Source organism: Aulostomus chinensis, chromosome 14 (assembly GCF_037954235.1).
Source record: "Aulostomus chinensis isolate RoL2024-O1b breed Wild chromosome 14, RoL_Achi_v1.0, whole genome shotgun sequence".
NCBI classification, from domain to species: domain Eukaryota; kingdom Metazoa; phylum Chordata; class Actinopteri; order Syngnathiformes; family Aulostomidae; genus Aulostomus; species Aulostomus chinensis.
Genome location: NC_141333.1, coordinates 23,854,624 through 23,882,281, shown reverse-complemented (window position 1 = coordinate 23,882,281; position 27,658 = coordinate 23,854,624). Strand labels below are relative to the sequence as shown.

The 27,658-nt window shown below is 42.8% G+C and overlaps 1 protein-coding gene and 1 long non-coding RNA gene across 5 annotated transcripts; one reads left to right on the top strand and one right to left on the bottom strand.

Annotated features, from left to right (window-relative positions):
- Positions 1–4,164: 4,164 nt before the first annotated feature.
- On the bottom strand, positions 4,165–5,739 carry LOC147250280 (uncharacterized). Its single transcript, XR_015119309.1, has 3 exons — positions 5,302–5,739; positions 4,561–4,577; positions 4,165–4,441 (listed from the first exon to the last, which is right to left on the bottom strand). It is a non-coding gene; the product is annotated as an uncharacterized LOC147250280 (long non-coding RNA).
- Positions 5,740–9,131: 3,392 nt separating this feature from the next.
- Positions 9,132–25,716, top strand: bcl6aa (BCL6A transcription repressor a). Of its 4 annotated transcripts, none has more exons than XM_086224818.1 (10): positions 9,132–9,839; positions 17,730–17,822; positions 21,380–21,551; positions 21,642–21,863; positions 21,947–22,906; positions 23,183–23,364; positions 23,569–23,658; positions 23,754–23,884; positions 24,187–24,324; positions 24,410–25,716. In XM_086224818.1, exons 1-10 carry the CDS (start codon positions 9,812–9,814, stop codon positions 24,551–24,553), a joined length of 2,160 nt encoding a protein of 719 aa, XP_086080944.1. In that variant the 5' UTR covers positions 9,132–9,811; the 3' UTR covers positions 24,554–25,716. The 4 variants fall into 4 exon arrangements, with proteins under 4 accessions (XP_086080944.1, XP_086080942.1, XP_086080943.1 ...); XM_086224816.1 differs by having other exon boundaries at positions 23,491–23,658; XM_086224817.1 differs by lacking the exon at positions 9,132–9,839 and adding an exon at positions 13,291–14,302 and having other exon boundaries at positions 23,491–23,658.
- Positions 25,717–27,658: the final 1,942 nt, after the last annotated feature.

Sequence of the window (27,658 nt, the reverse complement as noted above, 5' to 3'; positions counted from 1 at the left end):
GCTAAATAGATGTAGCTGGCTCTTTCTGCATTCAAGTAAAAGAGAGAGAGAAAATGACAATTTGACAACTTTAAAGACATAAGTTCACTTGATGAAGTATTGCTCTGACAGTCAGGCATTTTTGAGTATGCATGCTCAGCATGCTGACTGTTTTTATTGACATTTGTGGTGTGACAGTGCAGTGGTTCCTCCACATCTGTGTGCAGTTAGTGTGTAGTTAGAATGTAACAGAGCAGAAAAAGCACAGGTGGCATATAATTAATAATTTGTGATATATTTTCAGTCAAATGTTCTTTTCAAATAAAAAATACTTGAGAAATACCTGATTAAATTCTCATCTATCATGACCTTTATGTGTGTGCTTGTTGTCCGTGGCTTCACTTTATTTTGGAGAGCCATTAGTTTTATGGCTCAAACATTCAGATATTTACAAGCAGGCAACGATCAGACGTCCAGCAAAGATCTCATTAATCGGCGTGGCGGTGCAGTGGTCAGCACTGGGGCCTCATGGGTTGGAGCCCCGGCTGCAGCACGGGGTCTTTCTGCGTGAGTCTCCATGTTCTCCCTGTTCCTGCTGGGTTCTCTCTGGTACTCCAGCTTCCTCCACAGTCCAAAGACATCAAGAGGGACCAGGTTAATCCAGACTCTAAATTGACCGTAGGTGTGGCTGGGAGACCCAATGGTTGTCTGTCTCTATGTGTTGGCCCTGCCCTGGCTGCTGGGATAGGCTCCACCCCATGACCCTTAACAGGATAAGTGGTAGAAAATGGAGGGATGAATGGATCTCATGAATGGAACCTCAACGATCTTTGCAAACTAGACATGCAAATATGATAACTGCTTTTTCACCTCTGATTCTCTTATTGGTATCACAGTGTTGTCATTCATGACTCTGGCACTGTATCTAATATATTTGGATATGCAGACACATTCAAATATTGTTGATCATATCTTGTATTTTTTTTTAAAAAGTCTATAATTACTCATTCGTGTCTATGAGCTCCATCATTCTTTCACCAGGCGTCATGTGTAAAAGAATCATTCTCTCTCTGAGCTCTGTCTTTTCACTGATAATTCTTACTTTACTGCAACTGATTACATTGTGCTCCGAGCAGTTGAATTTACTTTTTTTTTTCCCCCCACCGTGCATGAAGAAAGCATAAACAGCACATGCAGATCGAGCACACTGATAAAAACTAAAACGATTTTAGCTTTTTTTAGTGTCTTACCCATGCATCCCCTCATCGCCAAGTTCCGCGGCACACTGAGAAAAGGTAATCTCATTTGTAACGTGTGACAGCTTATTTGCAAGTGTGCATACCGGCAATTTCTTAATGGGCCCGCCAGTGATTGTTCTTCCGCTCTTAAAGCTGATTTCAAAAAGACACCCTGGAACAGTTTAGACGACACATGCCATTGCCTGTGAACTCAAGTTATCAATCAAACACCAATTAACATGCTCGGTTAGAGGAAATCAAGGGCTCTTTGATGTTCGGCAGTTCGGGAGTGTAGTTTGGCATGTCATTGATATGACGGCTTTCAATTTTATCCTCACTGTACCATGACATATGAAAGGAATTATGCTCACAGGGTCCACCGACAGATAATTCACTCTGGAGATGCGTTTGATCTAACTTTGTCATGTTGTTTAACTTGCCTCAATTTAACTACAGACAATAAGTAGCGTGTAGAAAGAGGAGTCGGAGAAAACATTTGTCATGTTTTACTCTTTCAATTATTGAAGCGTCGGATATCCTGTTTTATTCGTTATAATGCTGTCATCTCCCTCAGACCACTTCCTCTGAGGAAGGTAAACCTCAAACACAACATACAGAAGACAGCAGCTGCACTCTTCACTTCCTCACAAGTGTTTGGGTGAGACTGTGTTTTGCATCCACATGCTGAGTGGAAAAACAAGAGTCCTCTAAATGCACCTCTCTTGGTTTCAAAAAGGCAGTTTTTCAGGAATCCGGGTTACAAACTGTCATGTGAAACCAAGATGAGCTGATTGATATTTTGCCATTCATTTGTTCGGAATATTGAATCTTTCTATAATCATTGTCACCGGGCAGGCATGGCCAGGTGCTTTGCACGAAAACACCACCAAGATCTTTGCAGGCAAAAAAGAAAAACAACAAATGTGTCTGGGAACTCTGTATGCTCTGTTAATTAGAGCTGAGATAGCACAGATTAGTCTTCAAGCACAACCATATTACACAGAGTCATGCCAAATGAGGAAAAACAAAAGTAGGAGACAGGCAGACTCTACAAAAACAATGTCCCAGAGCTACTAATCAAACAACTCCCGATCTAGATCTAGACCTCAGATTTCACTAATGAATTCTAATTCTTATGTTTTAGCATGTAAATATGTATTAAAATCCAGACAGTGACAATCCCTGCCTACAGCCACATTTTTAGCATAAATGATCTGCACTTGTGAGCTTCATGCTGCACCTTTGAAGCTTTTTAAAGCAGCAGGATTTGGTTGTTGTATCCTGGAATCAGTTTTTTGGCAGGGTTTGCCATTTAACATGGCATTTATTATTTTCAATGAACATTATCAGCCTTCTACCTCTGTGGAAAATATATTCCGCTGCAACAGCAGAGCAGTTTATCACTTTGTTTGGTTCGTTTTATTGATCATGAACCGGCAAAACACACGCACCCAGCAGAGCATGTCTGGGCCTACGGATCTGTACTGAACAAAAACCCCAAATGAACCATGTCAGAATCAGTGAAATGCAAGCATTTGGATTTTTCTGCTGAAATGAAGTATTTTTAATAGATATTTGGAGATTGCTGCCAGTTGAACTGGCTCTGTCCAAGCTCTAACACCTTACCAGTAATGGTAAATGCTAAATTACAGTGTGACTGTACTGACTGAAGTGCGCAAGGGTGCTGCTCTGTCATGACATCGTGTTTTGTTGGACTTTGAGAGAATTTGTATGCATCCACATCGGTTAAGTAACTCTGGCCGTTCATCTGAGCTGGGTTGTTGTTATTGTCTCGGTGGCTGCAGCAGCTGCAGGTGTTTTTGTTGCCGTCAAAAAAACTCCGAGCTGCTAGCAATGAGGCCAACGTTAGCATGCTGCACTCATGACATGTTCCATTTAAGCTCTTTTGGAGCCAGACCAACTTTATTGACGTCTGTATTTAGCATTAACTCTAAGTTACTTATTTAGCTGCTGATCTTAACTGAAACGCAATGTAAAAAAAAACACTTTATACAGGCACATACACACACAATACATTAAATAACACAATTTATTGTTTCCATCCTTATCAGTTAAGGGTTGCAGGGTGTGTGTGCGTGTGTGTGTGTGTGTGTGGGGGGGGCTATGCCAGCTGACATTGGGTGAGAGGTGGGGTTCAGCCTGGACAGGTCACCAGTCTGTCGCAGGGCCATGAGGAGCAATTAGGGGCTCAGTATCTTGCTCAAGGACACTTGGACATGGTCACCAGGGGAAGTGAGGATTGAACCAACGACCCTTCGGTTACCAGATGGCCACTCTACCTCTGAGCCACGCCGCCCCTTCAATTTATTATTTATTGTACATCATAAAATTGATACTTTAGCAAAGGACTATCCCTTTTATTGAAGACAGTGCACTTATATGGTGACCACTGGCAATATCTCCTTCTATCATTTGTTTTCTGTTGTATATTACATTACGTTACAAATGATGAAAACAACCCAAAGAACACATAACACTGTATGCACTTTGCCCCTCCCTGAGTACTGTGTTACACGCAGCAGAAACAGGTCATTTTCATTGTATGGCGATGTCATAAGTCACGTAAACACCAGCGCTTTGTGAACATGAACTAAAAGAAGCCATCATGAGCTGCTCGTCACTCATGCCAGGCAATTCAACGGAGCCATGAAGTTCTTTTTTTTTTTCATAGTTATTCACAGTTATGAATCGCTTGACAAAAATGACAGGGTGATTGTTTATGTTGCTGCTGTTAGCTGATTATTACATATCCGTCTCTGATTATGCACAAGAGATGTGTTTTGACTCATATTTATGTGTTATGAGTAGTTTCAACAAATAGTGCTGACTGCTAAGGAATTAAAATTTCTGAGTTTATTACATTACGAAATGTATGTTTTGATTCTTCACTGTGTACAGAGGTAGACCATCTGTATATAGGGTTAGCACACACCAAAAGGAGCAGTCAGTTACACAGTCTGCATGTCTGAAAAACAAGTTCATCGCATTCAAAACAACAAATCCCAACAGATCCATCTTCTCCAGGCCCAAGTGAGGCTGTAGATTCAGTCAATCCCAAACTTTTCCTTTTTGTTCTTTTTTTTTCTCATTCATCCCTGTATGAGATATCAGGCCAACAAGCAGAGCATCGTCTTTGGACCATAAACAAAGCTGACTGTGCTCTCCTGGTGCAGAGAAGCTCCCAACATCAAAGGGAGATCTTCCTACAACCACAGGATGAAATGTAAAACTGCACATCACACGCAAAGACCGACATTACTGTCTTAATTACTGTGAATGCAACAATAAAAACAAAATAATGTGGAAGTTCAGTCATACTTACAGGTTGTCATCCATTACCTGACATGAAAGAAAGACAAACAAAGGTTTATTTACCCAAGTATTCTAATAAGATGCCATTATTTGTGTACCCTGTTTGGCTTGAAAAGCTACAAATTTAGACGTTTCCTCCCAGCTACACACATCAATTATTCATGCACTGTTTGTGCACAATGAAAGAAGTACAAAACAAAGTAATTTGCAAAGATTTAAAAGGTTGGCACTAAATCATATGAGTACATTTTGAGTGCAAAAAAGACGCAGAAGTTGGACAAACTAATGTTTTACTGGCAGATATGTAAAATACCTTGAACAAAGAGGGCCATGGTGTTTGCAGTTTATGGGTAAAATCTAGCAGCAAGACAAATAAAAGGCAAATTTTTTTTTCTACCATGTTTGAGGGGTATGTACACACAGTTTTTCTGCCTATCTTCTTCTGAACAGAATTCTAAAAAAATGCACTTGTTAGGTGACGACATACAGCAACTGGTTGAGGCACACTGAGCATTGCATTTGCCACTTTACGCGAGCAGTTGTGGCAACAACTCCCAACGCAGTTTTGCTAAGAAGTCTTAGAAGTCTTAGAAGATAGAGGACCTACACATGCAGAAGCATATGTTTGTGTGTGTGTGTGTGTGTGTGCGTGTGTGCGTGTGCGTGTGTGTGTGTGTGTGTGTGTGTGTGTGTGTGTGTGTGTGTGTGTGTGCGTCACTCATTTCAAGCTGGTCTGGTGCATGAAGCCAACCTGGGTTTTGGGTATGAAGGAGCTGCTAGCGTAGATTCTCTATGGGCCAGAAGGGAGAACAGAACCAGCACACTGGAGACTTTCACTGGCTGAATCTTCAAAGTTCTGGTCTGATGGAGATGAAATTATTTAATCGTAGATTAAAAAAAAAAATGTTATCAAACTAAACAAATGAAATTCGGATTATTTCACAGGGGTGTGGAGCTCTATGGGGAAAAGTCTTTTTGGGGTGCAGGCATCATGTGATGGACTCTATAACTGCGCGTAGACACTGTTTTGCCATTATGTAAGACCGGCTCAAACACCCAGCTCACGTCCTGCATCCAGGTGCGTCTTTGGAAGCTCCTCCCATTTCTTCATAGTGTGTGTGTGTGTGTGTGTCTGTGTCTGTGTGTCTGTGTGTCCCCGTAATCAGACGTCCTCGTGCCACAAAACTTGATAAACTTGTAGTAGGGGACTTTTTCTTGAGCAGATTCAATGGAATGCATTTTGACTGAAGGTGTGAAATACCAGCTTGCAATCACATGCAAGGTTATTTCAATCCCAGCACAATAAAGCACCTTCGCGTTTAGGAGCTGAATGGATCAAGTACACCCCCCCCCTCCAAGTTCTATCATTGAATGGTCCAGCCCCAGCCCCTCAGCTGAGGTGATGATGATAATTAGTCATTCATGGTCATTTTTTAGTTGTAATCACCATTAATGATAGTTTTGAGTGAGCCATCCTGATGTCCCTTAGATCCGCAGTGTAAAGACGTTGATGTTCTTCTTTGTAAACGCACCACAGCAACCATCTTTGAGTGTTAATGACTGAAATTTAATACAAATTCTTGACATTGTTGAGGGACCATAACAATCGCTATAACTGACCTTTCAACTTCAAGGAGTTGCCCACAATATGAGTATTGTAAGAAGAGTCACACAATAATTCAGTATGATTGTGTGTTCAATAATTCAGCGTTATCCTGTGAATAGCTTTTATGTGATCCTGCAACTGTGTGTGTGGCTGTTTTGTGTGATACTAAAATAGAATAACCAAAACATACAGCACTTGCCCTTTGAAAACCCAGATCTTTCTCTCTTTGAGTATTTGTCCTTGTAGATATCTTTTAATATATCATCATTGTGCTAACAGACACGCTGCAATACCTTCGACAGATTTTTACTCCTGACTCTGAAGATCACACTTTCTATACCCAGTTTTAATGCTGTGTTTGCTGAAGAAACACAATCACAGAACGTTCCAGGCAAAGTCATCATTATCTGTTATTGGAAGCGAGTATTTCTCCCAGAAGTATATTTTCTCTTCACTCTATAAATGCCAGCTAATGCAAAGCACCAGATTAGGCACTTCTGACCTTTATTAGAACTGATAGCAGCAGCCACAGGTACCTGCGAGTTCCATGAGGGCACAACAAAGACTAGTAGTGGAGTTAGATTACAGATCTACGGGATAGCGGGGAAGTGAAAATGACAAGGAAGCATGAATCTTAGCTTCTTTGTTGATGTGATAATTGACTGCAATCTACTGCCTTAGAAAGGTTAGTGTGTACTCAAACAGACTGGAGCTCCTCTAGGAAACTGCAGCGAAGAATTACTGCAGGTCGTGTATTGCAGGTTACAAATCCATAAAAACACTTCAAGTTCAATCAATATGCAGTTACGTTTGTATCTTTAACGAGCAATCAAACAGAAAAAAAAAAAAGATTTGAGAGCAAAATTACTGACACTTCACAGTTTTAGTGGTGCAATTTGGGGTTTACAGACACACACACACACACACACACACACACACACACACACACACACACACACACACCAGGCTGTGCTGGAAAAAGTACCAGAAGTAGTATTTGCATTATTGGTCCAGGAACCACCCACATTCTTCTTGGTGCTGTACGTGACCACAACAATCCCTCAGCTCCGTCAACTGTCGTCACGCCAGACTGCTTCCACATTTTTAGAAAATAAATTAATAAATAGATAAATATCGTCTTCTCTGCAATGGGATATAAGAGTTTTCTTGCCGTAGAACAGACGGAGAATCATCCCGACCCATTCTGAGGGCTACATTTTAATTAAACGGCTCATGATATTCGTGGAAATGAGAATAGGTGTTACATTCAGTCAGACAGTCAGACAGACAGTGTGAAGTCAGCCCTGCTGAGATGAATTACTGCGAGGCGTGCTGTAGAGAGAGGATACTGCGAACCGTTGATCTAACATTTCCAAGGGAGAGGCCAAGTCAGAAATATGACTTGTGTTAAAATAAAAAATTAAAAAAACACATGAAATCAAATCAAGTTTGCATCTAGAAGGTTGCAACACAAACTCGTTCCTTTTAAAGAATTTGGTTGATCCCTCCTTTGTTAATTTGATGCAGGCTGAAATTACATCAGATGACAGCATAATCCAACATCATTATCAACATCAAAATGTGTTTGGCGCTGTTTGGCCTGGGGCCAGCGGCAGCGCAGCTTCTGTAACGGGATGATATGGATTACACTTTGCAAACCGATCTTGCCCCCCTCTCATTTTTTATGCCTGCCAGTCGAACACAGTGATGACCGCACAATTTGCATTTGCTGCCGAATAAACCCCAAATATCCCCCTGATGATTAAGGTCACTCATACACTGCTCTACAAGCCATCCTCTTATAAGCCTTTCAGAGTGTGTGTGTGTGTGTGTGTGGGGGGGGGGGGGGGGGGGGGTCAACCGCTCACGCTCCATCGGTCTTTGTTGCTACTCCTCTTTAGCAATGGCCAGGTCTTCTCTGCCTCGCTGCAGCCGCCGGCGACAGCAAGAGGACAATATAGTAATCAAAGTTTTCCTCTGAGGCAGTGTGACCTGTTGTTGGCTTTCATTTGTGTGTCAGTTCAGAGGTTTAAGCTGCTTCATGAGAAGTTTATCCCTGGATCACAGGGATCTGAGGGCTCACCGGTCATTTGCCGTCAGTATCCCGAGAGCTCAGATTGCTAGGACTGCTTTATTCTGAAATATGATGGAAATGTGTTGGACTAATTTGGCTTTAGCAGGATTGGCTGAATATTAGTCCACTCATCCAATGGATTATCCCATGGCTGCGATGAACATACTGTACAGGGACGGATCTGTCAAACGCCCATATATCACTCAATTTTCTCTCATTTCATATTCTGATGCATTCATCTCTTATTTTGCTGTAATGATGACAGCACTTATAAGCAACGCGGCGCCTGATGCTGACGCTGTAAAGCTGTGTAACGCTGTTAATAGCGAGAGCTTTGGGAGTTCTTACCCGCTGAGGTGAGCTTATCTGCACAGACGGCATGTGTATTCATTTAATCTGCGTTTAACATCAGGTGTCAAGAACGATTACACTCTGATGCACAGCATTCACAGCATCCTGCTTCATGTGAGGAACACATTCGAAGTGCTTTATTGCTCTGCAGCCGGAAGGTGAGATAATTACAGGCAACTTCACCTATTTGACATCTTCAATATTTATTTGAAAAAAAGGGGGAAAATATTGGCTTTTTTTTTTTTTAAATGCTACCTTACTGTTTTTAGGATTGCCCTCCCAAATTTTCTGTCCAGCCACATTAGTGACCTTCCGATTGGCTGCACCAGGTTGAAGTGACAGCTGGTGTGATGTAATAACACCCCCTCCGCTAGACAAGTTATAAAGAGCAATATCTAGTTCCATGGATTGAGATAAGCTTAGGTAGATTAATGCTCTAGGACACTGAAATGTTTGTTGTATAAAAGCTCTGTTTATAAAACAATGTGTCATCGGCGTATATGAAAAACTCTGCTCTGGCAGATGGTCGGATCTCCAAGAGTTCCTCCATGTTAAAGGCACGGCTAGTCTCTGGTTTGTGTTCCTCTGGTTTAATGGGATTTGAGACTCTTCATTCAAATGAATTGTACATAGGAAAACTGGGATTATTCTACAGGCGGTTTAATCTCCTTTTTCCTCCAAAACTGAGCCTGCCCCACGGTTTTAGCATTCATGGAAAAGTGGAGCGACTGAGCGCTACAATCAATGAACACTAGAGTGCAGGCGGCCTATCAGCTCAGAGAGCCAGAGATGCCCTGTGGACCGTTTCACTAACATGAAGCGTGCTCAGTCGACTTGACTCACTTCAGCCCGACTGCCGTGCCGCCTTTCCAGAAGCATTCCCATCCTGCCGAACAACAACAGACAGAGGCTTCACCAGAGCTGCGCCGCCACTGCGACACACTGAAGACAGCTTCATCCCTCCAGCTTAAGCTGCCACTTAGGAGAGGCTCAGGCACCAGCCACACTCCGCATTCCGGATCATCTGGTGAAAACGGTGAAGCAGGTTGTGTTTTTGCTGTGCTCTGGAGCTCACCATCTCACAGGTACAGAGGTGGATTGATCTCAGTGTCTGGTTCCACTCTAAAGACTCTGGAAAACGCTGCAGAGGCCCCTCACTTCCTGAACTGGGGTCACAGCTTTGAATTCAAGATTCAGAACCGCTGCACAACTCCCACTACAGATCCCAGCATGCCTCACTCCTTCCAGCAGAAAAAAGGTGAGACTTCTTTCTCTTCTCTCTCAATATCTGCTAAAGTTAAGATGAAAAGAATGTGAAGGATAAAATTGTTGCACACGTGGCTCACCTCCCTAAACACTGAACAAGAGGAGGCTTTATTATTAATTTTTATTCAAGGTATTAGACATAGATTTCTTTATGACAGTGGTTGCCTTATATTTCACTTATTTCAACTCCCACAAAAAAGGGAAAAAGAAATCAAAATTCAATCAAAACAAATCTTCAGATATCACAGGTTTGTTACTGATAATAGACTTTGTCAGGAATACTTCGTCTCCATTTTACTTCAGCTTATTTCCACACTGAACAAGAAATCTGGAATTTACTGACAGTCAAGACAAGTGGATGTCACAATCGTAGTTATGTTAAAATAGAGACTGGAGCAGAGTCATTTTTAATAAATGCCAGCAGGAGACATTCTTCTGGAGAAGCGACGCATCCAAAGGCCAAAAAAACACTTGCTCGCTGACTCCTGGAGTGACACGAGTTACACGTCTCTACATTTCCATATGGAATCAGCTGCATCTCTCCACTTCTAAAGCTCAGTGTCGACATTAAAAGTATGCAAAGTAACTTGAAAGAACATGCGGTGTAATGCAACTGACATCTGATAAGCAAATGAGGGTAGTGAATGCATTCAATAATGTCCTCAGCAGTTTATCTCCACCATACGAACGCATGTAAAATAGACATTTACCTTCAGCCAAGAGGATCAGAACCTTTAACTCTTGATTTTAATGTCACTACAGACCTTCAAGAAGTTGCCACATCTGCAGAAAAGATGTCGAGCATCATGCAAGCTAAGTGAATACCTTTAGATCCATGCACTCAATTAATTTTCATTCAGTTCAGTCGGCTCCGTGAACAAACAAAGGCTCTGTGGTCTGATGCGTGCAAAGTGTTTCATCAGATATCAAGTAGCACAGGACCTGTCACTCGTGCTCTCTTGCATCAACGCTTCCACCTGCCATTTCCTGGTGCATAGCAGTTATGATATACCGATAATAATTTTAAAAAAAAAAGACTGTGATCAAAAATGTGGTCATTTCAGTCTTGCAATAAGATTAATTATGCATGATGCTGATTTGTTTATAGCAAATGTAAACAGTGGGGGGTCTTTCCCGGAATCCAGAGGGGAATAACTCTATTTGACTAATGTTTTTATGAACTGAAATAAGGATGTCAGAAACAACAACAAAACATTAGATTCATGTGAATAAGAAACACTACAAAAAAACAGACCAAATATTGCCAAGTTTCTTCAGACAGTGGGTGAAATTATTGTGAATTAGAGTCCAAACATGTCTTTAAAAATGAAAATGAATTTGTTGTTTTAAGGATTTCTCATTTTTTGAAATTTCTTCAGCGATGTTTGAAAAATTTATATAAAAAAAAACAAAAACATAGAATTATCTCCTATTGATTCTTCTTTTTTTTTTCTGGAGGGGATATAAACCAGTTGACTTCTGGGGCTTGGTTGGGATTGCTTTCATCCTTGCCAATCCCATGTTGGATTTAAATCCATTTAATACTTTGGCTGGAGGGATCCAAAAAAGCGGACTTGAAAATACACCTATATACTAATGAAGTCTGTGAACATGGGATGCAGATGAGTTGATCGTTCCAACCTTCCTGACAATGAAATATCCTCAGGACGAACACCAGGTTTCTCCCATGAAACGAAATAAGGGAGGATCACCTGGAGCCTCTCTTTTGGCGTGTTTGGAACCGATTCTGTGTTATGGCAGCAGTGCAGTGGGCTCGGCTGATCGTGCTTCTGCGGGGGAAGATTTTACAAGATATTTCTATATGCTTATTATTGTTTTTCTCTTATACTGCAGAAACAGGTTGTGATTGACAGCAGCAGCACTAATGAACTGTTGCTGCTTCGTGTGTTTTTCCTGTTGAACTGCGGCCTCGGTGTGTGCAGTTCCTGTTCAACCAAACCAGAATCAGACGTTTGCATCAGATGCAGGCAAGCTTCTCTGACCTGGCAGTTGGAGTCATGCAAAAATGAGAGAATTGAATATACAGCAGCAGTTAAAAGTAAAACTGTGCCACAGCCTGTTGGAGGGAGTTCAGGCATGAGAGAAAGGCACAGACAGAAAAGAGTTGACTGACTAACAAAACACTGGCTGGCTGCACTTCCTACGAACTGTACAAACACATCACACATGCTGATATTGTGAAAATGATTCTGTTGCAATATTATTCTTTGTTTTATCTCTACGTGACAGAATCTGCATTTCATTTTAGCGTGTGGGCAATCCAAAACAATGAATCCAAACTGGTTTAGCAGTGTTTGGCCATCATCTTTCATGGTACCATAAACTTGTTCACAATGGAAGATTCCAACAATGGAAATACACCAGAAATGACACCTGCATTGTCTTAACCGCGCAAATGACAAAGCTGGAATTCATGCTGTGCACTTTGCATTTTTTCTGCACAAAGCTGTTTATACGGTACGCATTTCGGTGCCAAATAAAGTGCTATGAACCACTGGAATCTGGTTCTTGAGAAGATGAATTCATTGTTATGTTTAGTCATCAAATGGCAGAACAATTTCCAAGGTAGCTTGACGTGAACGCACTTATTCAACCTGAACCGTCTCACCTACAAACCTGCATTGCGTTGCTGTGGTTTCCAACCATTTTTTGTCTGTATTCCAAGCAGAGGAAGTCAAGCAACCCTTCAAGAATACCCTTAGTTGCGGTCCAAAGTGCTTTCAGCTGGTTTTGAAAGATGAGATGTATGGAGATAACGAAGGCATTTATAAATATCTCTGCAAAACGTGTGAGAAGCGCTTTGGTCTCACGATGAGATTGTCAGTGTTGTCCGTCTGTGCTGAGTTGTCCATGTCTCTAAAGTGGCAGAATGTCAACCATTTGTCCACCACTTTTAGGAATTTAACTCCTGTTTTCAATAGTAAATCCATTACTTTTAGCTAACTATACATTCATCAATCATTTTTAAGTGAAGTATAAAAGATTTGTGTCTGTTACCTTGATCTAACCGCACCAGAAATGGATCAATTACTTTTAGCTAACCATAAAATTCACAAATCTCTAACTTATAGCCAACCAAACGGTGTTAATCAATTCACTTTACACAAACTATAAAAGATTTTTTTTGTCAGCTAACCGTAAAGGAAATGTATCAATTACTTTTAGCCAAGTGTAGAATAAATCTACCAAATCAGTTTCACCTAACCATGACATATTGGTATCAATTATGTTGCTAACTATAGAACATTCTTATCCAAAACTGTCATACTAATACTAGTATAAATATGCATGTGCTCTATTAAGACATGAGATAAGACTAATAAACTCTACAGTCTTTAAAAAAAGATATTAAAAATATAGATGAACCTCATCAAAACCCTTAAAATGACACCTGTTTCCACGCCTCCGTTAAAAATTTGAGTTCACGAGTATGGACACATTTTTCATTAAAGGCTTGCTAAACGCACTCATGTCTTGAGAATATTGGACATGGACTGGTGTCAAAATTGCTCCCGTTTGGTAAAATTATTTTGTTTTACGCATTTAATTTAAAAAAAAAAAAAAGTTTTGCTTCCATCATGCGGAACACACACGTCACCATGTGAAGCCTCTCTCGTTTCGAGGCAAGTCTATTTTTCTTCTCAACCTTCTTTTTGACTACGAGGCCCCCCAGGAATTTAAAATGACGGACAGGTCGGCAGCACAAGCTAACCAGCCACACCCCTAATGGAAGACGCTGGCACGTAGTCAGTGTGGTTCAGTCTCGATTCTCAAATTCATTCATACCCCACACTTCCAACCAGTAGGGCCAGAATTTAGTTGATCCTCCTGGTCTAACTTTGCCGTCATCTAAGCAGCGAGAAAAGAACAACCAAAATTCGACCGAACTGCTGAAACTGAAAGATCCAGTTAAGATCACTGCTATCTTCTAACTTCCACGTGTTGGGTTAGCATGTCGTAGCTTGCTTGGCTAACTTGTTTTTACAAGACCTTAGAAGAAGGTGAGGGTACACGCTACGTTGTCACTGACTGCGCTGAAGAGCTGTTTTAGATCGACCCGATGTGCTCAGTGGGCTTGTTTTTTTTAACTACATAAATTTGGCGCTGCACGGTGGTGCAGTGGTCAGCACTGTGGCCTCACAGCAAGAAGGTTCCAGGTTTGAGTCCCTGCTCGGGATCTTTCTGTGTGAGTCTCCATGTTCTCCCTGTTCCTGCTGGGTTCTCTCTGGTACTCCAGCTTCCTCCACAGTCCAAAGACATCAAGAGGGGACGAGGCTGATTGATGCTCTAAATTGACCGTAGGTGTGACTGTGAGTGTGAATGGTTGTCTGTCTCTATGTGTTGGTCCTGAGATGGACTGGTGACCTGTCCAGGGTGAACCCTGCCTCTCGCCCGTGGATGCTGGGATAGGCTCCACCCCCCGCGACCTTTAAGGTAGGAATAAGCGGAAGACGACGATGGATGGATGGATGGACATAAATTTGGCTTTGAGCAATACTACCTCTGCTTACAGAGTTGAAGGTATTTTGACTCACTCTTGAGATAAAGACAGTAGTATTACTATGTTGGACAAATGCGGGACACGTTGGCTTCAGAAGATATCTCTACAACACAGTGCATGGAAGTCTTTGTATCCCATCACGCTTTGCGGAATTAATTCCTTAATTGCTTATGATTTTTCTCAGCTCAAACACACACAGCACCTTATATTTGTAGCCTACGTGTCGCACCTTTAAAGATCCTATTTTAACTAATTTGCTAACTAGTTGTCATGCAATTAGTGGCAACACCCGGTGTTGGTGTGTAACTGCTGCAGGTGTTTTGGAGGGTTAGGCACGGGTGATGTCACTGGTTACTGGGAATATTATCAGCATCACATCCATAGAGATGCTTCAGTTAGGATGTGTTTTTCCATCCCAGGCACAACAGTACAGATGTATATTCACAATGACACCGCTTTTATTTTTTCCAGTAGTTGTGCTAATACATAAAATGCTACGATGTGAGGAGGAAGCCATAAATTTCTCTCAACACACACGGAGCACATCAAGATCCAGTTTGACACTCACATGTGTTGTGACAGCCATTCAGGAAAGTGGGTTGATTCAAACAGATGATTCTTATTGGATCATTACTGAGGGTGGTGCTGAGAAATAAGACCCGCTTGTTTACCGTTTCAATCCCGGCACGAGAGCTCTCATCTCGGCACTGACGGTGCCCACGTCTGTCAGAGGCGTGAACTGAATACGTGTAGAGACACATAACACAGCCATGAAACTGCTGTGTGCAGAAACTGTCCCAAATGTAGCAATTTATCCTCATGTGCTCATGGAACTCCTGCATGTGAAAGGAACAAAAAGAGGCGAACACTCCAGTACTGGAGATTTTAGAGGGTGGCTGCTATCACCGCATGCTTGCTATGTATGGCCTCATGTGTTATGGAAGTAAGTGACCCATCATCCAGCAGATGGCACACTGGCAAGGAACTGTTTCTGGTATGCATGGAAAATTCCATCAAGTTGAAATCTGCAGGCTGCATTCCTGGTTCCTCTCAGTCAGCCTTGAGAAAGTCCTGATTCTAGAAGCTTTAATTTAACTAAATTGGAATTCTAGTCCACTAACATGCATCCGCTCCGTCTGTAACCTTGCTGGTGAACTCAAGGTTATCACACAGTGGAAACTTTGTCCGAAGTTTGTGAGTGACTGATAAAGCAGAATAAAAACCATTTTGACTGAGCTTTTATGTCCTCAGGCTCTTGTTATTAAGAAATTTAACTTGTCAGTGCTCCAAAATAGACGCTTCTTGAACGCACTCATGGAAGAAAAGAGCCCTTTGAATAAACTTCATTGTCACACTGATCGTACTTACAATTCTATGAACAGTAAATATAATCCTAGAGCTCCTTCTAGATAAGTGTGAGCTCTCCATCTCTAGTGCTTTGTACTTCTGGTTAATATTTCTTTGTGTATGAGTTTAACCTTGTCGAGCAGCGCTGCAAACAGACACGATTCCATGTTAGAATTGAATTTGCTTGTTTGTCTCTTAATTAAAGTGTAAGAGGCGCGCTTCCAAGTAAAGTGCACTCATCTTTACCTGTACACATCTTTTGAAGTGGCATCAGAGAATTTTCCCCCGCATCATTACCTTATTTTATACAACTGACATTATAAATTATGCACATCATGTGTTTTTAATGATCTGCTAAAATAAACAATCAAGGTAAATGTCTGAATTAATCCAGAACGACTTGAAGAACAAATCTTTTTTCTTTTTTTTTTTTATTGACAGCCGTTTGATGAACAAAAGGCCACTTTGTTGTGGACAAAATGGCATGCACGGAGTTTAAAAAAAAAAGAAAAAAAAGTGAAACTTAACAATATAAAAAAGAAATTCTTTTAAAGAAAGGAACTAAAAAGACCTCTGTAGCTAACAGCATTATCTGTTTGGTGTTACAGCTCGGTTGCATCATGCCTCTCAGAACAAAACTCCACACTCACATCTTTGCTGACAATGAACACTGAAGTTGGCAGAAATTTGCTGTGAAACGAGACAAAAGTGTGCAGTTTATGAAAAAAAGAAGTGAGGCAACCTCCGGGCCTCGGGCTTTTGTCAGTGGGCATTTCTATTCAATGACCTATCATGCACCGAGGGTGGGGAATAATATGGCTTAGAGATGTTTCACACTGTGTCAAAAGTGGACGAGATTCTTTTTCACGTGGAGCAGCTGTTACTGGCCGGGTGTCACAACCTGCAGTTGTTTATGAACAACACGCACGTCACCACTTATCGTCCAATAACCGTTCATAAAGTGACAGCGTGCCATGCCAGTCCTTTTTTTTTTAACAGTTCAGAAAGGAGGGTATTGATCTGTTACCCTGCTTTCTGTTTCCGTCCTCCGTAAGTGGGTCATTTATTTTTTGCTAGGAAACGGTTGAGTAAAAGTTTGCCAAGGATTTGCAGTAATTATCTCATCCTTCTATAGCTGGGCGCAGCATGAGGCCTTGGTAAATTACACATCGCTCTCCTAACTCCTGGATGGTTTATGGCCGTGCATTATGCATAACCACGCCGGAGCGCCTTAAACATCCCCCAAGTGGATTGAAATAAAGTTGACGCTGCTCTTTGTTTGCAGCTCAACATAGTCTTTATTTGGCAGTGCTGAATCGGAGATCGCTGTACAAGTGTGTGTGTGTGTGTGTGTGTGTGTTAATTATTTTAGAGACCCCCCCCCCCCAATGATTTGTTTACACCTGGAGTGTTTTTAGTGGGATGCCGGATTCAGATGGGCGGATGCTCGGGCATCCATGGGGAGATGTCAGTTGCATTATAGAGGAGTGTGTCATCAGACAAAGGGTTAAAAGATTTTTTTTTTTGAGGGGGGGGGGGGAGTTGCTGCTTCCAGTTCGTTTGGATTCATTTAACGATGTTGCACATGTCAGTGAAACATTAAGTAGTGGTTATTGTGTGATGACAGTTGTTTTTTTACTGTCAAATTAAAATGCACGGAATCTCTCAGCGCTCCGAAAACTCAGAGTGTATTTTATGTGATGATGAGAAATTTACTGGATTTTGCTTCATAAAATATAGAGAATTTCAGAGATGAAGATGGTGGGCAACGCATTTAAAACAACAACAACAACAACAACAAAGGCTAATCTATAAGAGAAAGCTGCATGTCTGAATATGAGGAATTCTAAAAATGAAGCTTTCTGCACTGGTGCTCAAATATCAACTGACGCAGGGGCATTTGAACCTGACTAGATATTCTGTGTGTTCATTCCTTATATTATAAGAAGTGATTTATTGTGAAAGCAGATGTATGATGTCTTAATGTATCCTCTTATAAATATTTCTTCTCAGCCCAGCAAATGCTCCTCCTGTGCCAAGGAGTGAACGGGATGAGAAAAGACGGGCAATCCGTGGTTTGGAATCACCACAAACAAAGTTTCCAAGGTGAGTCGGTGACACTGAACACTCACACCTATTTTTGTGACATCAATACACACTTCAGGTGCTGACACACACACACACACACACACACGCACACACACAACATGCGAGCCTCCTTGTAATGAGTAACAGATATGTGATTCTTCATCTCCACACTTGTGGAAAACAAACTACAGTTAAACTCGTTTCATAAAAAGCCTGGCGTCAAACTAAATGAGCACAACTTAAAACACAATACCAGTAAACTTAGACGTATATTTAAAAAAAAAAAAAAAGACTGTTTATTCTGGTCACTTCTGAGAGGTGACACAACAGAGATACCTTAGATGAAATGGGAGGGAAAGAAATCACAGTAATGCTTTCCAGTTAATTTTCAGGAAATGTTTCAAGTTGCATATCAATGAGCAAAACATTTTCAAAGGAAAGCCAGCAATCAAAAGGAGAAGTCAGGGGGAGGATGCAGCAGCCTGCAAACTGGGTTATAAATGCATCGAAAACTGTAGCGAAAAACCCGACAGATACATTACAAACAAACACGGTTGGAACATTTATTCTACAACAGCCTCCTGCTCTTGAATCCTCACCTGGCGCTCACTGTCAAGCAACAAGTTGTCTGTTACCGTGAAGTTCACGAAGCTTTCGATTAATAGTGATAGAAATCGCACCTGATTACGTGTCTGTTTCATCAAACGTCGCCAATTATGATCGCAGCTACTCGGGCGGCAGGATGGAGCGGTTATAAGCAGGTGAGCTCAACCACGCGTGGAGAAGAAGTGAAAAACCAACCCGCTTAGCACCCGCATCCACACGAGACACGCAGGACTGATCGCCGAGACACACACACACAAACACACACACACACACTGCGAATATAAACCTATTAATCGTTCCTTTTTTCATCTTTTCTTTTCTTTTTTTGGGCTACAAACCCCCGGGTGATGGTTCGCAGCGTTCTCCAATACTGAAGTCAGCGTACCTGCAGGATATACGGCTACAAATTAAAAAAAAAAAAAAAGGAGTTTGTTTTTAAAAAAATTTTTTAAAAAAAAACTCAAGAAATAAACACACACACACACACACACACACCCAGAGGGAAAAAAAACAAGAGCTGAGGATGAGACATGGACCTGTCCTGTCCGCGAGGGACCAGGTGAGGTGTCAGTCTGTGTGCTGCTGTACGTGGAACGTCTGTGTGTTACAGGAGACCCGAGGCACCGAGACGACACTCGGCTCAGGTCATGGAATATGAATCAGTTCTCAGAACATCGGGGGTTGGGTTTAAGGAGCTGGTGACGTTGCCCACTCCGACGTCCTGTGACTGTGGACGCAACCAAAAGCAGGGGTGTTCGGATTACTCAGAAACAGTTTTCTTCGCTATTTTACGATAAAATACCATATTTCACACCTTTTTAGCCATCGGATTTATGTTTCATCAGGTATTCAAACCACAGTTCGTAAAAAGTGTTAAAATATCCGCTGTGAGAGTAAGTTGTTTTTGCCACGAGTGACATCCACGCCTCTCCCCTGCCTGGAGAAAGTGGTACGGTCTCGGGCTCAAATTCCGAGAATTGAGCTCGTCTGATTCTTAGAACTGGGGTTCTTAGAAGTGGTGATGCAAGAAGTTTCTAGGAAAGCGCTACCAGGTGATTTTTTAAATTCCTTCTTTCCTCTAATTTGGCGCCAAGTTGTTATCTGCTGTGTGTTGCTCATGTTTGTCCATGTGTGCCGGGTGAGGTTGTTGTGAAGCCGGGCTGTGTGAGCGTGTCGGCGGGTAGTTGGAGCGGTGTCGGGTCGAAACTCTGGAGCAGTGACAGCCGGTGACAGCTCCTCTGCCTGGGCGCCGCTGCGCTGCTGACAGCGGGCTGGCAGGCAGCTGCTTCCCGCCGCTGTCGCTCGCCAGCCCGCTCAGACTCTGCTTGTACCGCTGTAATAGTGTCCGTGTTAGACAACCACACCGGAGGAGAAAATTGGGATTATTTTAGCGGTGCAGACGCCACCCAGGGAGCCCGGGCTCCGTGGTGGATCATAGTGTCAGCCTCGCTCGCAAAAACAAAGCTGCGTTCAAGTGTCAACACATAATGTGGCGGCTGTCACATGAAGTTTGCTGGCAGCGTGGCAGCCTCCGCTTCAGGATATTTGTATTTTGTTGTCGCTGCGACGGCAATTTGCTCCAATAGAGCGCGAACGGCCGCGCAGAACAAACCCTCCTGTTACCGTAACATTCTAGCGGAAATATTAGTGTTGATGGGCGTGTGTGAGAGAAAGAGAGAGTGTGTTTCCGCGGTTGAAGCATGAAGACGCGTCGTCGCTCTTAAAGTTGTGTTTCCAGTGTGTGTGTGTGTGTGTGTGTGTGTGTGTGTGTGTGTGTGTGTGAGCTGCAGGATGAGCTGCCGGGGGTCGCTCTCCCCCTGCCCCGGGCCGACACGTGTCTCTGACAGTGTTGATGCTGAGGAACACTTAGAAATCGTGTTCAAAAACATAGGAATCCAATCAAGAGACCTTTAGCCTCATAAACACTCGTGCTGTCATTTTAAACGAATCACCAAAACAAAACAACAGACCGGCTGTCTTCCTAGGTTGTAACACATTTAATGTATCATTTTATTTCTCCTAAAAAGAAGAAGAAGAAGAAGAAGCTATGAGTCGGTTTAGTTTAAATTGTGACTTGATCAATATTCCCACCTTCCACGAGTGTGTGGGGCTGCTCGCTCTATTTTTGGACGTGTCCAGTTACACGCTTCAGTCTTGACTTTGACTCAAAGCCGCGTTATAAGGACAAATCTATCTTGAGATGATTCTATTAAAAGACAATGAAATTAACCGCTCCGCAAATGCACGACCTATTGGCGCCAAAAGAAGCGCTTTGTTATGATGACGGGGACAGGAAAAGTTGACCAAAAAAAGAAGAAAAAAAAAAAGATGAAGCAAAAATAACCTGCATGTTTAAACCAGTTGTGGGTAATAAGTCAGATGTTTATTATTTGTCGTGATTATCGTTGCTGTGGCTCGACGTCGTTGTGCTGCAGCAACTTTCTCCGCTGCACCAGGACACGGAGGGAGTTTCTGAGCGCTGCTGCTCACTTCACCTCAGTTATTCGAGTTATGCTCGATTGTCATCTGGGAAAACCCAACCGAGTCTCTAACGGGAAAGATTATTCAAATTGGAGTGTTGCGACCGAATTGTAACGTACTTTTGTTTGCTCCAGTCCATAAAAAGGCTCTGGAGGTTTGATTTTTCCTAAATAAACAGAGGTAATTTGTTATATGAAGCTGTCAACCGGTGGCTCAGTCAGAGGGAACGTGTGTGTGTGTGTGGGGGAGGGGGGGGGGGACTCACTGCTTAGGTGAAATTTAAATGTCTAGACTGCTTTTTTGTTTAATAAATGGCGCCACCTTCTGGCAGAAGGGCTGCACCTGTCTCCTTGCCCTCCTGGTAATATTGCATTACTGTAGTACTTAAATCTCAAAACACAGGAGTGATCGGTGGCATATCAGAACTTTAACCCGACCAAGGAACCCTCCTGATGAAATAATCGGTGTTTTTGTCTCTCTCTTTGCAGAACTTGACAAAATGGCTTGCGCAGCCGACAGCTGCATCCAATTCACACGCCATGCAAGTGATGTTCTGCTTAACCTGAACCGGCTGCGTAGCCGAGACATCCTCACAGACGTCACTATCTTGGTGAACAGGCAGCAGTTTCGTGCACACAAGACTGTCCTCATGGCTTGCAGGTGTGTGTTCGTGAAGGTCTTTGTATGTAATTTGCGCTGCGGTTTGTCGATGACTCGTCTGATGTTTGTGTTTGTGCTTCGTGACCCCAGTGGGCTGTTTTACACCATCTTTACCGACTCCCACAAGTGCAACCTTAACGCCATCAGTCTGGACCCAAAGGTGGATCCAGAGGGTTTCGCCATTCTGCTGGAGTTTATGTACACGTCCCGTCTCACACTAAAGGAGAGTCTGATCATGGCCATCATGAACACAGCCATCTACCTGCAGATGGACCACGTTGTGGACACCTGCCACAGATTCATCAAATCCAGGTTGATACCAAACACTTTTAGTGCAAACCAGCGAGTCCTTCATCAGTGGCTGCTTGTGTTTTACCTCGTCTTTCTCTCCACAGTGACCCGACTGCCAAACTGCCCCGAGATGAGTTTCTGGTCAGCCCCTTAGTGTTATCTCAGGATGTCCACGCTTACCGGCCCCATGATGTTGTTGACAGTTTGCACAGCCGCATCGCTCCGTTCAGGGATGGCAGGCCTTACGGCTCGAACATGTTCAACGGAGTCAGCAGCCCCAGCAACTACCATCTCTACGGGCAGTTTCCTATGCCAGGATTCCCTTTCCCTCTCTGCAAGCTGACGGATGCCAAAAACACTTTTGCTGACCTCTCAAGGAGTGGGATCCACCACAAGCATTGTTCTCCACACGACAGTGCCAACAGGGCAGATTACACCCGAGCCCTTGGCACTAGTTCCTCCAGCATTATTCACTCTACCAACTTCGCTTCCAGGGAGACAGGGAGAGACGATGAGATGAGGAAGGAGAGCCACGAAGGGGTCAGCCAGTCTGTTGCTCTCGGTACAAGGAAGCGTGTGTTTCCCGTGTTGACCCTGGAGCATCCGAAGGACTCGGTCAAAGAGCACGCTCCTCAGGGCGAGGAAGACCTGATCCATCATCACTACCCACTGGGGATCTCCTCTGCTGGACGCAAGAGCCTCATGAGCAGCCCGCAGAGCCCCCTCAAATCAGACTGCCAGCCCAACTCCCCAACTGAGTCAAGCAGCAGCAAAAACGCCAGCCTGTCCCAGTCCGCCGGAGTCCAAGCCCTGGCAGGGACGCAGGACCCTAAAGCTCGCAACTGGAAGAAGTACAAGTTCATTGTGTTGAATCAGAGTGCTAAGGAAGACGAGGTGGGGCTGAGGGACCCTGGGCTGTGTTCGCCTCAGCGCCTCGGGCTGCAATCCTACCTCCACCCCAGCGACTCGGAGAACCTCGACCCACAAGCCACAAGCAAGAGCAGCGATCACAGCGAGGACCTCGCCGTGCCGCAGACCAGTCGTCTCAACAACATCATTAACAGGTGAGAGTGGAACAGCCACGTCGGACGTGGATCTTTTCTTTATGCTCCGTATTAAACGTGGAATGCATGGACAGGGCTTTTTTTTTTAATGGTGTATTTTTATATTCTCATGTTTGCCTCAGAAATCGTATTTCATCAATCCTTTCATGTTTGATAACTTGAGGCAGATTTAAGATTTACCGTCTTTAATTTACTCCTCAACTGAGATTGATTTGGGAACTTTACCTTTGGATTGAAATATTTGTTTGACATCTGACTCGTATGTTCTGTCTGAAGTACGCTGGAGGGGTCCCTGAGGAGTGGTGACAGTCATCCTCCACACTACCTGAACCGCCTCAACTGCTCGTCCTGCGGCTCCCAGTCGCCTCAGCACTCAGACGTCTGTCCCAACACGTCCAGGTCCCGTCTAGCAGAGGACATGGCCGAGCTGCACTCAGAGTACTCCAACTCTAGTTGTGGTGAGTTTCAGACCCGTCCTTAAAACGAAAAGGAGAGTAAAATGTCAGACGCAAGACACAAGTAAAAAAAAAAAGAAAAGAAAAGAAAAGCTGAGGTTAACTTTTATTTTGGTGTCTCCTGAACAGAGAATGGTACATTCTTCTGTAATGAATGTGACTCTAAGTTTGCTGAAGATGAAGCGCTGAAACAACATATGCTCCAAGTTCACAGCGACAAGCCATACAAGTGTGACCGCTGCCAGGCGGCTTTCCGCTACAAGGGCAACCTTGCCAGCCACAAGACTGTCCACACAGGTACTCGCAGAACACCAGGTTTAAGAAGGAGAGGTGAACGGAGCGCCCGTGTCCGCCTTTTAACTCGAGTCCTGTCTTTGATATGTTGCTTTCAGGAGAGAAGCCGTATCGCTGTAATATCTGTGGTGCTCAGTTTAACAGACCAGCTAACCTCAAGACTCACACTCGCATTCACTCAGGAGAGAAGCCATACAAATGTGAGACGTGCGGAGCTCGTTTTGTACAGGTAACAATCTGAACTGGTTGTATTGAACGTTTTCTTTGTGCATGGAATATTAGTGCTGATACTGGCGTCTGAGCTAAGCTGTAATTATGGGAGGGTACAGTTATTTTCAGCTTTACAGAAGTACTCATAATTGCAGTAGGGAACATCCCTAATGGCGTTTTGGCTTTTATAGAATGGATAACAACTCTGAACAGCTTGATCAAACTGTCGCGTCAGCATGTTTAAGGAACTTCTCTGCTCTTTTTTTTTTTTAATCAGCCGTATTGTTTTGTTCACGCCGGTTGCGTTTCTTGTGTTGGCAGGTTGCTCATCTGCGTGCTCACGTCCTGATCCACACCGGTGAGAAGCCATATCCCTGTGAGATCTGTGGAACGCGCTTCCGTCACCTGCAGACGCTGAAGAGCCACCTGCGCATACACACGGGAGAGAAGCCCTACCATGTAGGTTGATGACATCACACCTCCTGAGTCATGGCTACAGGGTCAAAATGAAAAGAAAATAACATCGTGTCGCTTTCCCTTTCAGTGTGAGAAATGCAACCTGCACTTCCGCCACAAGAGTCAGCTACGACTGCATCTTCGACAGAAGCACGGCGCCATCACCAACACAAAGATCCAGTACCGCATGTCAACCGCCGACATGCCAACTGACTTGACTAAGGCATGTTGAAGGAAATCGTTTTGACAGAGGTAATCTTGACCTTGGCATTTAAAACCCCCCAACTTGTACAATCATCCAAAATTTTAGTGCCACACTGTGTTCATTAGACAAATAAATTGGCTGCGTACGCCATTCTAAACGGGTTTCCACTACATGTGAACATAGAGCCTCGTCCGGCTTCTTAGTCACTTTATTGTTTCTATATAGATATAATAAATATATAATATATGTATGTTGGAAGTGTTTCTAAGCTTTGACGGTACGTATATAAAGCTTTATTTTGTTGAAAGATAGAATGTAAACAATTGTGATTTTTGAAAATACAGTATTTTATATCAGAGAACTTACTTTTCTGAAAATATTGAAATCTTTGACGGGTGGTACATATATTTTAAGATAATGGGATTTGCGGCTGTATAGATGGTCTATACATTTTTATGTAGATGTGCGTACATGTTGCACCATGTCAAGTTGCCATATTTATGTGAAAGGTTAAAAAAAAAAAATTTGGATTTTGTCGAAAACATATCAGATGCTGTCTGATAAAGATATGCATGAGGTATTCTTTACATTACCAGTTATCATGAAGTAGACAACTGGATAAATATTGTGACATTGTGTAATTATATCTGTGGGATCGATCTCTGCTGGCAGAGCCGATCTTCAGCTAAGTGTTGAAATGCATTTCAAGGTACTGCTTTGTTATGACCAAGAAAATATTTTGCTTCAGATGTATTTGTATCAGTGATTTTTGTTTTTGTTAATTTGTTTTTCATAAGTGAAGGTTTACAGTTTTGTCATTGTCATAGATCCTCTAGTAAAGTTGTGTACATGTTGAGTTTTTGTTTGTTTGTACATACACTGTGTATTCAATGTGCCTTTTCTCTATGCTGACTGAATTCTCTCTATTCAGTGCGGCTCTATTAAGGTACAACTCAAGGACACGGCTAGTCCTAGATCCCTGTGTGTGTGTGTGTGTTTTTGTGTGAGTGTGTGTGTGTGTGTGAGTGTGTTTTTGTGTGTGTGTGTATATATTTTTAAATGCTTGTCACCAACCTGAGAACATGCAAATTCATCACTGTAAATCTTCAGGACTTGTTTTTGGATTGGGCTTTTTTTAACTGCATTAAAATAATTGTACGTCATAGATGTATGAATGTAAAATAAAGGTATTGGATTTCTATGTATCAAGGCAGGAGTCAGCTCTTGTTTGCTGCGGTGGACACATTCCGCGAGTTCTCACCATGTTCTGCCTCCACCTATTCATGTTAAAAGATGCAACGTTGCTGTGCAGGAATACAGTTACGAAACCGTCACAAGTTAGTCACCATAACTTGTGCATGGCACACCGCTCTTAAACAGTCCTAGTTTATGTGTGTGTGTATATAACAAATGTATATAAAGTTGTAACAGCAAAATATAGACTTGTTATGAGAAAAATTAAAAACGCAGGTCTACAAAATGAATCACCTTTATAGCTCTAGATTTCCTCTGACTGTTGACCACAACAGAATGACTGGAAAGTCCAAATCTCTCCTATTATTCTCCTCTTTGCTCTTTATGGTACTTAAACTACTGCAATAACAGGAAAATAAATTATCTTCTCACCAGGGCTGAAGCCAGAATAGAAATCCTGAGGTCACGAGTCCAAGTTTCCCCTTTGAGACCTGGACTTCGTTTTGTTATTTTGGATTTAGGAGCCTCACATTTCCCAGCGTGAAGATTCTGTTACAAAATCATCCCACAACAGAGGAGTCCGTTACAGGCCGGATATGGAACAGATGTTTGAGGCACTTCATAAAATGCGTCATCAAAAACATTATCTTTACGATGACAAACAGGTGGAACCACTGTTATGTGAAGAAGACAAAACTGGTGTATGCTCCTGATGGCACCAGTACCACTCTGAGCTACATCTCGAGCTTTCATCGGCTCACGAGTAGCAAGGTAAGTTTATTTCAACAATGAGGCAAAGCGTATACGTACGAAAGGGCAGACCAGAAGGGAAACACTGCATCTAAGTGGAAGTAAAAGACGTCTTAATAGAATGTATGTCGTCTAAAATCGAAAATAAGCTTGAAGAGCATCAAGGGGATAAAATTCAAAGTGCAGTGACACTGGAGTGGGAGATAACTAATGGCTGGAGCAGACCTGGGAGTTTGTTCCAGATGTGTGGCGCATGAACTCTGAGTGCTGCTTCTCCATGTTTCGTTTGACTCCATGACAGAAGGAAAAAACCTGTCAGGAACCTGGACTGATTTGATGCTCTTTCTCGGTCCGAGAAACACGAGCAGCAACTGTCTCATCAGTGACTTGAGAGGAAGACGCCATCGCAGTGGCAAATCCTCCGGATGACAAACACAAGAATTTGATTTTTCTCCATCCCACTGATTCATTTCAAATAAGCCCGGTGATCAGAGCCTGATTTTGTAATTGTCTCGATGTGGCAACTCAAACTGGGGTCAGAGTCGATATGATTCCTGGCATAATTTGTCGTTTTCAAGGCCAGGGACCGAAGCCGAGAGCTGAATTTCAAAGTGACACAAGACCCTGAAGATAGTCTTACCTGAATATTCCAAGCCATGAAACAAATCTGATGGCATCCGTGTGGATACGATCTGATCCCGAGAGTGGCAGATTTCAGGTTTGGTGCATTTCCAGTACGGGCCCACTTTTGCACCGCTAGAATCTAGAGCTCACGTAATCCCAGCTAATTTAGATAGATATGTAACATATGAATAATCAAAAGTAAGATGAAGCTCATATCCCAGTCTAATATATGTCCTCATGCTGAACATTGACCAGATATGGTCCATGCCAACGATATACAGGATACGCGGTGGAAGTGGTCCTCCTGGAGATATCCAACTGCAGTACTTCTTGATTCTGGAACTTTCTACACAGCATCACACAGTAACTTTTTGGGAAACATGCTTGGTAGCCATCTTTCCCAGAGTCAGGCAAGAAGATAAATTGCCCTCTCTTCTTTGTAGGAACAGTAAAGAGCTAGAAAACAGAGACCGACTGATTGCTAGTTAGCTTAATGCAACGAATGGTAGTGGATGGACACATTAGCTTACCAGTGTCTTGCCTGCTAAGCTCTTAAAACCTGTA